At 38.0% G+C, this 13,136-nt stretch overlaps 1 protein-coding gene and 1 non-coding gene across 2 annotated transcripts in view; both read right to left on the bottom strand.

Annotated features, from left to right (window-relative positions):
* The window catches only part of Wdhd1 (WD repeat and HMG-box DNA binding protein 1), a 37,225-nt gene that overhangs the window by 21,763 nt on the left and 2,326 nt on the right, over positions 1-13,136 (bottom strand). Inside the window, exons 3-11 of the mRNA XM_052191692.1 lie at positions 11,437-11,588; positions 10,420-10,531; positions 10,168-10,218; positions 8,732-8,827; positions 6,445-6,537; positions 4,615-4,721; positions 4,030-4,171; positions 2,786-2,981; positions 1,455-1,636 (exon numbers count right to left, since the gene is read on the bottom strand). Coding sequence (XP_052047652.1) covers positions 1,455-1,636; positions 2,786-2,981; positions 4,030-4,171; positions 4,615-4,721; positions 6,445-6,537; positions 8,732-8,827; positions 10,168-10,218; positions 10,420-10,531; positions 11,437-11,588 — 1,131 coding nt within the window. The remainder of the gene's footprint in view (positions 1-1,454; positions 1,637-2,785; positions 2,982-4,029; positions 4,172-4,614; positions 4,722-6,444; positions 6,538-8,731; positions 8,828-10,167; positions 10,219-10,419; positions 10,532-11,436; positions 11,589-13,136) is intronic.
* On the bottom strand, positions 7,074-7,177 carry LOC127691829 (U6 spliceosomal RNA). The gene has a single exon (XR_007979399.1). It is a non-coding gene; the product is annotated as a U6 spliceosomal RNA (small nuclear RNA).

The raw sequence follows: 13,136 nt of genomic DNA, 5'->3' as shown, positions 1-13,136 counted from the left end.
ATCTGTCTGCCTTCTTTCCTTTCTTTTCAATGTGTAAGACTATTTTTGCTTGCATATATGTATGTATGCACACCACCTGCACATCTGGTGCTCACAAAAGCCAGAAGGGCCCAATGTTAAACATAACTATAAACACAATATTGACATGAAGATGTATTATATTACTCAATGAGGATTCTTTTTTTTAAAGATTTTATTTACTCATTTTATGTATACGAGTACACTGTAGCTATACAGATGGTTGTGAGCCTTCATGTGGTTGCTGGGAGGTGAATTTAGGACCTCTGTTTGCTCCAGTTGGCCTCCGCTCACTCTAAACCCAAAGATTTATTTGGACACACCAGAAGAGGGTGTCAGATCTCATCACAGATGGTTGTGAGCCACCATGTGGTTGCTGGGATTTGATCTCAGGACTGTTGTGAGAGCAATCAGTGCTCTTAACTGCTGAGCCATCTCACCAGCCCTCAATGAGCATTCTTAACAATAAAGCTTTATTATGAAACACCACTCTTCACATTTTATGCCAGGACTATGTCTTCAATAAAAACATCTAACAAAATTTGCAGAATGAAAAACATAAAATAACTAGCAAATAACATACTAAATTTTGCAAGCTCTCAAATTTGAAGCAAAAAGCTAATGTTCATTCATCAATTCAAGAAACATACTGAACACCTACAGTGTTGTGCCTTGTTTAAAATACTAAGATATTAGGTTTTTGGTTTTGCTTTAAAACTGTTTTAGTTTAATGTGTATGGGTATTTTATCTACACATAATGTCTGTGTGCCACTGTGGAGGCCAGAAGAGGACATTTGATTCTCTGGGACTGGAATAACAGTTGTGAGCTGCCACATGGGTGTTGTGAATTGAATCTACCTAGTGCTCAAAACTGCTAAGTCCCTAAGAGACGAGTTCTTTAAAAAAGAACAATCTCTGTTCTAATGGACCCTACACTCCTGGAAGCAGTATAAAGAGCTCTTCTTTTTTATAGTACTTATCACATCTTATGTTTTAAAATCCAAATAATATTTTATATTAAAAAAATAGAGCCAAGCATGGGGGTACATTATCTATAATACCAGCACTCAGGAGGCAGAGGCAGAAAAGCGTCACAAATCTGAGATCGATCTGGTCTACATGGTAAGTTCTAGGCTACTTAGTGAGATCCTGAGAAATAAGGTCGGGAATATACCAACAAGTATTACAAGATATGTAGTCATATTTTTATATTATTTCATCTTGTAAAACAGAATCAACAGATTTTTCAATACTGAAAAAATATTCAAAATTTTAGTTAACCATGAAATAAACCTACCATAAAATTATGATCAACTAAATACTCTAACCCACTTAAGCAAGGTTTTTTAAATTATTTTTTAATCTGTCCAATAAACTATAGGGAAAAAACAGTACTGAAGTATTTTTTAAAAGGTAGGTGTAGATGAAGGCTTACCATGAATCTGTGAGAGAGATGCAAGGGTGTAGAACTTGACTGGAACGGCTTTTGTCGCGGTGTTGGCATGGGCCCATCATAAAACGGCCTTTGGGGTTTTATAAGGGGGAGATTGTGAATGCTGCTTGCCTGATCATCGTCCCCTTCCTCTTTGTGAAGATCAGCTTTTAGCATTGGAACATCTACAATACAAAGAATTGTGTGACAATCATAAAATTAACAACTTAGGAAAAAGAAAAGCATTATGGGGTATTACAGTGATATTCCTCATGGAGTCAGCGATAGTTGGTACAGTACTAGCCTCTTCCACCGTGCCCTCCATGCTCAAGGAATGTAGTGATAATGCAGAAGCCCTGAGGTGCCTTACACTAGTGTAAGGAGCAGATGGTGCCTTACACTAATGTAGGCAGCGACACCAGGCTTTATTAGTAATCAGTGCATTGTTAGTTACCACCTACTTACAGTCAAACACTGATTTTACCAATATATATATATTTTTTATTTTTACTTATTTATTTTTTTAAGTTCTGTGTCTGTGAAATTTTTTTAACATAGGGTTTAGAATGTACCGCTAGACACTTAAATTTTTTTAAAAAATTTTAAATAAATTTAAATTATTTTTAAAGTTCTGGGTGGACCAGTGAGGAGACTCAGCAATTAAGGTTGCTTGCGTTGCCAACCTGGTAACCCAAGTTTGGTCCTCAGAATCCATGTAAAGCTGGATAGAGAAAACTAATTTTATGTATGCTGTTACATGCACACACGCATGCATACACACACCACAGTCTCCTTAAAGACGTGGGTTGTGGAGACAGCCTGGATGGTAAAAGTGTCTGGTGTGTACCCGTGGCCCTCTGAGACTGAACTCCAGTTGTCAGATTTACTGGCAGACTCTTTCACCTGACAAGCCATGTCGGTTTTTTGTTTTAAATTTTGTTTGTGCACTGTGGAGTGCAGATGTACACATCGCATGGTGCATGTGAGGAGGGTCAGAGGATAACCCAGGAAGTGAGTTCTCTCTTGCTACCTTGTGGGATCTGGGACTCAAATACAGGTTATGAAGCTGGGCATAAGCACCTCTATCCTAGCCCTCTCTCTAACTTTTCCATTGTCGATTTTATTTGAGCTAATCTCTATTACTTCCTTTTCTTCGGGGTATAGATAGCTTCTTTTAGTTTGTTAAAGAGGCTTAGATTGTTGATTTGAATTTTTTTTAACATGGGGTTTAGAATGTACCTCTAAACACTAATTTAGCCATCTATGAGTTTTTAATAACATCTGGAAAACTAATCAGCCGGGGTACTCTCACACGCAAAAAGTCAAAGTCATACCAACTGAGTTTTCATCATCTCCCAAGTCACGGTCTGCAGCCAGCATGAGGTCATCATTATCATCATCATCCTCGTTTATAATTCCTTTTGAAAAGGAAGGGATCTCAACCGCATTGTCATTTAGAAAGTCGCCAGCACTACTTGGATCATCTCCATCAAAAAGATCATTGTAATCCTTTTCCACTCTACTTAATACCTTGAATAATTAAATTACAATGTATTAGTAAATCACTTAGAAAAACACATTTAGGCAAAAGGCTGCTCTTTTTCTTTTGCTGTTAATGTAGTGTTGGAGGTAAACCTTGTACTTTGCAGGTATATAAATGTACAGTCTTGATTCCCAAAGACAAACATTTCGCCATGCTGGTTTTTGAAACACTGTCACATATATTCCTTATTCGCTTCAAACGTACTCTGTTACCGAGGCTGACCTGAAATTTCCGATCCTGCTGCCTACCTACAAGTGCTGGGATTACAGCCAGCCACAACCCACGGAGATCCCTAAGGACATGGAAAACCTTTGCCAAGGAAGCACATACCTATGACTTAGGAATGGTTAGCAAAGCTGGGTGGTGGTGGCGCATGCCTGTAATCCCAGCACTCTGGGAGGTAGAGGCAGGCAGATTTCTGAGTAGAAGGCCAGCCTGGTCTACAGAATGAGTTCCAGGACAGCCAGGCTATACAGGGAAACTCTATCTCGAAAAAACCAAATCCAAAAAACCAAAGGAATGGTTAGCAAATATATTTACTTTGAATGCCTTGTACTCTGGGGACAGGTCAGGATTAGGGAGACAGACATGTAAAGGAACACCATACACAGGCAGCTACTTAAGGTGCTATTACCATGCAGCCCTGCTAAATCTGTCTGCTTTTTAATTTAAAAAATGCAATTCTTCACCTCCTTTCAGATACTGGCAAAAGACTAGGCAAACTTTCTCTGACACTCTGGACTTCCTGAGTTTCTCTGGAAGTAGCCCCCCACCCCTTTTTTACAGCTGCTTGCTGACCTCCAGGCCTATCTTAAAGACATGCCTCTTTTTTTCCTCTCAGCAACTAGTGGGGATTTCAGCCTGCCTTCTATTGCTTTCCCTTAAAACCCTAATAAAATAGTTCTCAAGCTTCCTTCTAAGTCCATTTTAAATTCTTTTATTAAGACTAAGAACCCACAAAAGGGAACCCCAATTTCCTCGATAACATGTAGTGACTATGAAGGGACACTAAAGACACCCCTATACTTCCATTACCTTATTGCTTGACACCTTTTCACTGAGGTCACAAACATTTTCCAGGATTCCAAGGTTTCCTTCCACATCAGTATAACATATTCGACTACAAGTAGGATGCCAGGCCAGGCCACAAATTGCATAACCTTTCTCATGTTTTACCCTAAAAAGTAAAAAGTGGGTGCTTTTAAAGATATGGACTGGAGAATGTGACTCAGTAGCAAATATTCATGTATTCAATCCTTAGCACCTTCCATAAACAAATAAAAACTGTTTTTTCTTTACTTTCTAGGGAAATTTCAACTTGAAAAGATTACATGATATGGGGGAGATGGTTCAGTGTGTAAGGACGCTTGTCACCATGCCTGAGCCTGATCTCTAGAACCCTCACAATGGGAGGAAAGAACTTACTCATACAATGTCCTGTGATTTCTACAGCGCATTATGACATGCATGCCTCTACAGTGTACACATACATACAAACAGTAAACAAGTAACTGTTCTAAAAGCCAACAATGGCTTTCATAATCTAGAAACTATTTTCATTTTGAATAACAGTCAGAACGTACAAATGTTTCCTAATTAAACAAGAACAATAAATTGTACCTTTCCATGCAGTCTTTGGTTTCCACATTCCAAACTACAATTAAGCCATTAATAGCACCTGCAGCCAAATACTGCCCACAGGGAGACCAGGTTACTATATTGAGTGTCTACAAAGAAACAGTTAATAATAATAATGTATATTTTGAAACTACTCACTTTATTACCCCAAATAGTTTAAATCTCTACTCTGAGTTATTCTAGTTACATTTGATATATAAAATACAATAAAGTATATTTATTTTTAATCTTTTTCAATAAAGTTCAGCTATTAGCACATATCATATCATTTTGTTAGCCAAGAGAAATACCTACCTAATTTAAAAAAATGAAATACAAAATAATGTTATCATCCTATAAAAAAAAAACAAGTAAGCCAGGCAGTGGTGGTGCACGCCTGTAATCCCAGCATTCTGGGAGGCAGAGGCAGGCGGATTTCTGAGTTTGAGGCCAGCCTGGTCTACAGAGTGAGTTCCAGGACAGCCAGGGCTATACAGAGAAACCCTGTTTCAAAAAAACCAAATCCAAAAAAAAGAAAAAATAAAAACAAGTAAACAAACAAAACAACCACAAGGAATCCTCCTAACATTCACCACCAAATGAAGACAGCCAGTAAGGGAGGTGAGCCTCAGCACGGCACTGTTCCTACCCCAAGTCTTTAACTAAAAAAACATAGGTGACAGGGAAATGAGAGCTAGAGACAGAATAGGAGAAATAACAAGCTGCTGGAGAGGTGGCTCAGCGGTTAGGAGCACTGGCTGCTTTTGCTAAGGACCTGGGTTCAGTTCTCAGCACTCACAGGACAGCTCACAACCATCCAGAACTCCAGTTCCAGAGGACCCAGAGCCCTCTCTAGCTGCAAACACCAGGCACATACATAGTCCAATCTCTCTCTCTCTCTCTCTCTCTCTCTCTCTCTCTCTCTCTCTCTCTCTCTCACACACACACACACACACACACACACACATACACACACACACACAGCTCTCATACACTTAAAAAAGAATAAATCTAGCCAGGCATGGTGGCACACATCTTTAATCCCAGTGAAGCTAAGGAGGTGGATCTTTATGAGTTCAAGGCCAGCCTAGTCTACCCAGGTAGCTTCAGTCCAGTTAGGGCTATGTGGTGAAAACCTGTCTGAAAAACAAACAAAATAAATCTTTAAAAAATAAAATAAAAATCAATCTTTTTTTCTATTAAAGTTCTGAAGACTATATCACAAGTCTTACTGAAAGAATAAAATTTAAGAATAATTCACTCTAATACCAAGCTAAGGGTAATTTTTGTTTGTTTTGTTTTACAAGACAGGGTTTTTCTGTATAGCCCTAGCTGTCTTGGAACTCTGTAGACCAGGCTGGCCTCTAACTCTGATCCATCTGCTTCTGCCTCTGAGTGCTGGCATTAAAGGCATGTGTCTCCAGTACTTGGCACTAAGAGTAATTTTACTTCCTATAAACTTATTTCTTTTATCGACTTATTTTGCTGGGAATAGGTATTTTGCCTGCATGTGTGCCTGTATACACATATAGGACTGTGGAAGTCAAAAAGAGACCATCAGGGGCCGGAGGGAGCAGGGCTGGAGCAAGAGGGAGAAAGGGAAGGGGGGTGGGGGTGGGGAAGAAAACATTAGATCCTATGAAACTGGGATTGCAAATGGTTGTTAGCATGTAGGTGCTGGGAATCAAACGTGGATTCTTTGGAAGAACAATCAGTACTCTTAACCACGGAGCCATCTCTCCAGCCCGCACATTTCATATCTGACAACAGTTTTTAGTGAAGTTTTCATTAAATCTTCTCAATAGTTACTACTCTGTCACTTACAAAACCTACCTGGGAGATGGAACTGTCTGAAAGGTCAAATGGATTACTCCAAGTTTTTCTTCTGTACAGCTTCACAGATTTTCCCACAGGAACTGCTAGTAACTGTTGGGAAAGACAAAGATAAATAAATTCAACTTGCAGAGAAAAGCTAATTTAGCTAAATTTACACCAAGTTTTTCTTCTGTACAGCTTCACAGATTTTCCCACAGGAACTGCTAGTAACTGTTGGGAAAGACAAAGATAAATAAATTCAACTTGCAGAGAAAAGCTAATTTAGCTAAATTTACATGATATAAGAGCACATTTCAATTTCAGTTGCTACTTACAAAACAAAAACAAACTTGATTTGAAATTTTGATATGAAAAAAAAATGAGTGACCATCACTGTTACTGTCAACGAAAAGCAAAGCGGCAGCACAGTAGCTACTGCATGTGGTAACTATTGTGTCTGTGAGAAAGCAAGCATGCCTCAGGCAGAGCGGTCTGAGGACAACCGGGAGACTGTTCTCTCCTGCCGCCTTGTTGGCTTCTGTGGCTCAGACTCTGGTTTGAGCCACAGATATCCAAGCACATAAAAACTAAGTAAAAATCTAGTAATTTTAAAATAGCATAAAAGGTATAACATTATAGAATATTTGAAAAATATAGAATGCTTCATGAATTTACATGTCATCCTTGCATAGAGGCCAAGCTAAATTCTCTGTATCATTCCAATTGGAGTAAATATGCTACCAAAGTGAATCCCCAGCTGTCCTGGAACTCGTTCTGTAGACCAAGAATGGCCTTAAACTCAGAGATCTGCCTGCTTCTGCCTCCAGAGTGCTAGGATTAAACGCATGCACCACCACTGCTGGGTCAATCTATACTCTGAAGTGCTCACTTCACCTATGAAAATTGATAGTCAGCTTGATCATGAGCCCCTTCTTAAAAAAACAAAAAACAAAAAAAACATGCCTATTATACATGCCCATAATCCCAGGATTTAGAAAGAGGCAGGAGAATTCCAACTTCAAGGCAGCCTGGGCTACATAGCCAGTCCTGTGTTAAAGAGGAAATATTCACAAGATATAAAAGGAAGGGTCTGTTCTGAAAGTCTCTCCAAATCAAAGCCATGTCTACTCAAAACAGCACAGGTGAGCAGACTATAAAAGTACAAATTCTAGCAGGATGTTTGTGACCCTGTAATCTTAGCACTCAGGCAGAAGCAAGAGTTTTTAAGGTCTTCCCTAGCTACATAGCAAGCTTGATTACAAGCTCCTTCCCAAAATACAACAAAGAATGCATAAGCATATGGTATGTTTAAATTTCATATAAGTATTTCTTTATTAATAAAGAAATTAATAAATTATCATTCTATCTATACCTATTTGTAGCTTGATGGTTTGTACTTAAGATATATTAAAGTCTACTTCATGAGGACATAGCAGACATTCCTTACTCTAATCATTACAGCGAGTCTTCCTTTCTGGACTACCAACATTTATTTAACCAGTTCCCTATATATGAACGCCTGGCACACCTGCAATCTCATGGAATGGTATATTTTTTGTTACACATATATTGTAGTGCACATGTGTGAATATACTTATAGGATATACCTAGAAGTGGCACTAAGCCATTTATTCTGAGGAAGACTTCCAAATCTCTGCAACACTGCAGAGAGTCTTGTTTCAGAGTTGGTCCATTATGCATCAATGGAAAGAAAAATATAAAAATTCTGTAAAATTATTTTTACAGAATTATATGATTTGAAAAGATCCATTCTTTTGCTTTTATGAAAGCCCAAGGGAACATTCATAGTTGAGGGAAAAGTGTTATATCCTGGTAGAGACATCTTGCCAGCTCACATCTCAACTTTTTTTTTTTTTTACAGATTTATTTATTTACTATATGTAAGTACACTGTAGCTGTCTTCAGACATCCCAGAAGAGGGGGGCAGATCTCATTACAGATGTTTGTGAGCCACCATGTGGTTGCTGGGATTTGAACTCAGGACCTTCGGAAGAGCAGTCAGTGCTCTTAACTGCTGAGCCATCTCTCCAGCCCACATCTCAACTATTTATAGATTCTTTTTAAGGAATCTATACATCTTTTAAAGGATTTTGTCTTCTCTATATCATGGCATGCACACATATACTCAAATATCACATTCATACACGTGATAAAAATTTTTAAAGTCAAAATGTTTCTTGAAGCATTTCAGGATAAATTATTTGGCTTTGAGTTATAAAATATAATACAAATAAAATTACAATAAAACCCCAATCTTCTCACACTACCAATCAAGCCCACTTACTTCCCCGCTCCTGGGCCGCCATGCGAGTCTGCAGATGGACTCTGCGTTCACCACATCATTGCTCTTCTGCAGTACTGGCCAACTAACAGCACAAGTCTGAGTTTAAAACATGAACAGTTACTTCTCTTTATCAAATATTCCTCTCAAAGTAGATACAAAACCAAGATTTAGCAGGTGGTTCTCCACTTGTTACATCTTGAGCAAAAGCAACCTAATATACTTTATCACACCTAATTAGCCTACATTGTTTTTAATTCTTTCAGATACAAGAAAAGTATAAATCTTTTTTTAAATAAATATTTTTATTTATTTTTTTCCCGAGACAGGGTTTCTCTGTGTAGTCCTGGTTGGCCTGGAACTCACTCTGTAGACCAGGCTGGCCTCGAACTCTGAAATCCTCCTGCCTCTGCCTCCTAGAGTGCTGGGATTACAGGCGTGCGCCACCACCGCCCGGCTTTTTTTTTTTTTTAATATTTTTTTTAAAATAAAAAACAATCAAATGCCTGCCAACTTTATTTTGGCATTATGAAACACAATTAGGAATATAATATTCCTAATTGTAGTTATTTAATGTATGAGTGCTCACTTAGCTCATGAAAGTATATAGCCGGCTTGATCCTGAGCTCCTTCTTTAAAAGAAGAATCCATGCCTGTTATACATGCCCATAATCCCAGGATTTAGAAAGAGGCAGGAGAATTCCGACTTCAAAGCAGCCTGGGAAGGCATAGTGGTGACTAAGGCTATTCCTTTCCAGCCACAGTATCTCTATGAATGACAGACCCACTGATCGCCTCAGAGAGGCCCGAATGTTCCCTCTGCCCATCTGGAGAGCATTTTTTTTCATTTTGCCTTTAAAACCTGTACCAAGATAGGTTCAAGGAAGCTTAAGTTCTATGTGACTCTGCAAATCAAATGTGGTCTTATTTATTTCTTCTCTATTGCATAGGCATCTAATACAAGCCTGAAACAGGGTAGTTACATTCTAAATATGACTAAATTGCCCTTCAATTTATCAAGCTTAAAAGTTAAATACTATTTTTGGTTCCTCCTGCGAGTTGGTCTAAAATCAATTACTGCTCAACGAGTTTATGTTTATATCAGACTATTTTGGAATAATTAAAGTAATGCTTAATGTTACTCCAAGAAACAGATTAAAAAGATGAATAACTAATTTGGATCAAATATAAATAATGCTCAAAAATCCTAGAAATGGCTGGGCAGTGGTAGCGCATGCCTTTAATCCCAGCACTTGGGAGGCAGAGGCAGGTGGATTTCTGAGTTCGAGGCCAGCCTGGTCTATAGAGAGAGTTCCAGGACAGCCAGGGCTACACAGAGAAACCCTGTCTCAGAAACAAAACAAAACACAAACAAATTCTAGAAATGGACAAAATGTTCATTCAAATGGACAAAATGTAATTCAAATTTATTCATTTACCTGATCAGATATATTCCACACTCTGACAGTTCCATCACAACTAGCTGATGCCTGCAGAAATAAACAAGTTATTTCTCTACAGTTACACCTACTGTGTATGTATAACTGTATATAATTATTATAACTATAATGTCACATATAAATTGGTTCAACTGATTTAAAAAGTTTTTTACCAATAGGATAAATTTTTCTTCCAATTCTCCCACAGCTTTAAACACATCCAACAAAACGGAAAAAGAATGAAAGAATTACCAGAAAGATATCCTTCGGATCAAAAGACAGACTTAAAACAGGGGCATCATGTCCTCGAAATGTTTGCTGCTGGCTGTTATCCATCACATCCACAACTTTGACCAGAAAATCACTGTAAACAGTTAAGAGGAATCCACGAATAAATGTTGATACAAAGCCTCTTCTAAAGCCTGGCTCAAATATTTCAAGACCAAGAGTGAGTGCTATAAATCTTTTTAAATCTACTTGCTGTTACCCAAAATAAATAACTACTGTTTCAATATTTTTTTTTTGATTTGGTTTTTTGAGACCAGGTTTCTTTGTGTAGCCCTGACTGTCCTGGAACTCACTCTGTAGACCAGGCTGGCCTCGAACTCAGAAATCCGCCTGCCTCTGCCTCCCAAGTGCTGGGATTACAGGCGTGCACCACCACCATCCGGCTGCTGTTTCAATTTTGATAAATAAAAATTCTGAAAATATACGTCAAAACGTCTTATCTTGATAAAATATAAGCACTGCCTACATGGCCTCTCTGGATACTTCTAAGCTTCTATTGCTAATCTAATTAACAGTCACAACTATTTTAGAAAGTTCTATCACACCCCACCTCAGCATTCAGTGAGTTCATTTTTTTTTCTATAAGGAGAATTAAGATTAAGAGATTCTGCAGGAGCTGGGGATGGTGGTGCACATCTTTAATCCTAACATTCAGGAGGTAGAAGCCAATCTGGTCTACAAATCAAGTTCCAGGTCAGCTAGGCTACACAGAGAAACCCTATCTCAAGAAAACAAAATATACCAAACCAAATGAAAAAGAGAGAGAGAGACTGATTCTGCAGAAATCCTGATTTTGGTTCTAAACTGGTAACAAGTTATCACCTTTCTCTGATCTTTTTTAGCATAGGAGATATATGTATGTATGTGTGTATGTACATATAATATATATACATATGACATTATATATATGACAATAAAGGTGGACAGTGTTCTAAGTTCTAAAACTGTCCCTCTTCTAACACTGCATGGAGCTGAGCTCACCTTGATCCAGCAGCAATTTTAGTGCCATCCCCATTGAAGACCACGTGGTTTGCATTTGTAGTGAAGCGTGTTAATATGCCATCAGGAACTCCTTCAGGGAATGTATAGACTTGGACGGTATTATTAGAAACTGCAGTGACCAATTTTCCATTCTTAAAGAAAAAAATAAAGGTTAGTCATATTGACATAACAAATCCAAATCAGTTAATAGTATTGCTATAATGAAAAACCCTGTAAAAAAAATCACAAAGCCTTATAAATGTAGTTCATATAGAGTGAACTTTTCAGTATACAATGTTCCTAAACACTAGTGAGAAAAATTTCCTAGGTTTAGAAAACTTTTAATTCTACCTCCACAAGCCAATCTTCAACCTGTAATTTTTCTTTTGCTTCTGGTAAGAAAAAGTTGTATTTTCAAGGATGGCTCTTATCAAAAATACAAGGAGACTAGAGGCTATCAGAGAAAGAAAACAGTTTCAGTGCAGAAGACTTCAAAATACAGCACAGCCCTGCTTGCACAGTACAATTATGCCTTTTGGAACAGGCAATGACTAACAGCAGAGTTCACTGCTGAGATGAGTGGTATGGAGGCAAAACTGATATGGATTATTACAACCAGAAGGCAGACAAGAAACATCCCCGAGACCAGCAAGAACCAACTTTATTGCTACCTTAAATCTTGGACTTTTTGCCTCCTGGATTGTGAACCAATAGTGTAGTTTTCAGGCCACCAAGTTTGTGGTAATTTGCTACAAACTAATGTATAAGACCTCACTTTCTTTTCCTCCCTTATAGACTTTCATTACAAAGACAATGCATAACTATTATTGGAGGAGAAAAAAAGACAACATAAAAAATGCCCTGAGCAAAGAGAAGTTTTCTACTCTTATGAAGCAATCTCTACTAACATTGGGAGGTCATATCATCTTAACTTTTTCCTAAACCCATGAAAACACATTTGTATTTTGAAAACTTGTAACAAATATCACAGTATACAAATATTTTTTTCATTTTTTTTCATTATAAATGTCTGATATAGATATACAAAATATCCTATTTTAGTAGTTGTATATCTAATTTGTGGCTCTACAAAAATTATAGAACAAATTCTCCAAGAATTCCCTCAAGGGATTCCAATTTATTTTATTATCAACAGTGATATTGATACTGGCTGAGCTGAATGTTTAGACACTGGATGGGTTTCAGTTAGTAGAGTGCTCTCCTGGCATGCAAGGAGCCCTGGTTTTGATATCCCATGGATCATATAAGCCCAGTATGGAGGTGCATGCCTATAATCCTATCACTCAAGAAGTAGAAGCAGGGGATGGACAGATGGCTCAGTGGTTAAGAGTACTGACTTAAGAATTCTTCCAGAGGTCCTAAGTTCAATTCCCAGCAATCACATTGTGGCTCATAACCATCTGTAATGGCATCTGATGCCCTCTTCTGGTGTGTATGAAGACAGCAACAGTGTACTCACAAGATAAATAAATCTTATAAAAAAAAAAAGCCAGGCAGTAATGGCGCACGCCTTTAATCCCAGCACTTTGGACGCAGAAGCAGGAAGATCTCTGAGTTCGAGGCCAGCCTGGTCTACAGAGTGAGTTCCAGGACAGTCAAAACCAAAAAACACCAAAACCCAAAACAAAACAAATCTTTAAAAATAAAAGTAGAAGCAGGAGGACCATGAGTCAGGGTCA

Source organism: Apodemus sylvaticus, chromosome 8 (genome assembly GCF_947179515.1).
Source record: "Apodemus sylvaticus chromosome 8, mApoSyl1.1, whole genome shotgun sequence".
NCBI lineage: Eukaryota > Metazoa > Chordata > Mammalia > Rodentia > Muridae > Apodemus > Apodemus sylvaticus.
This window is presented reverse-complemented; position numbering and strand designations above follow the sequence as displayed.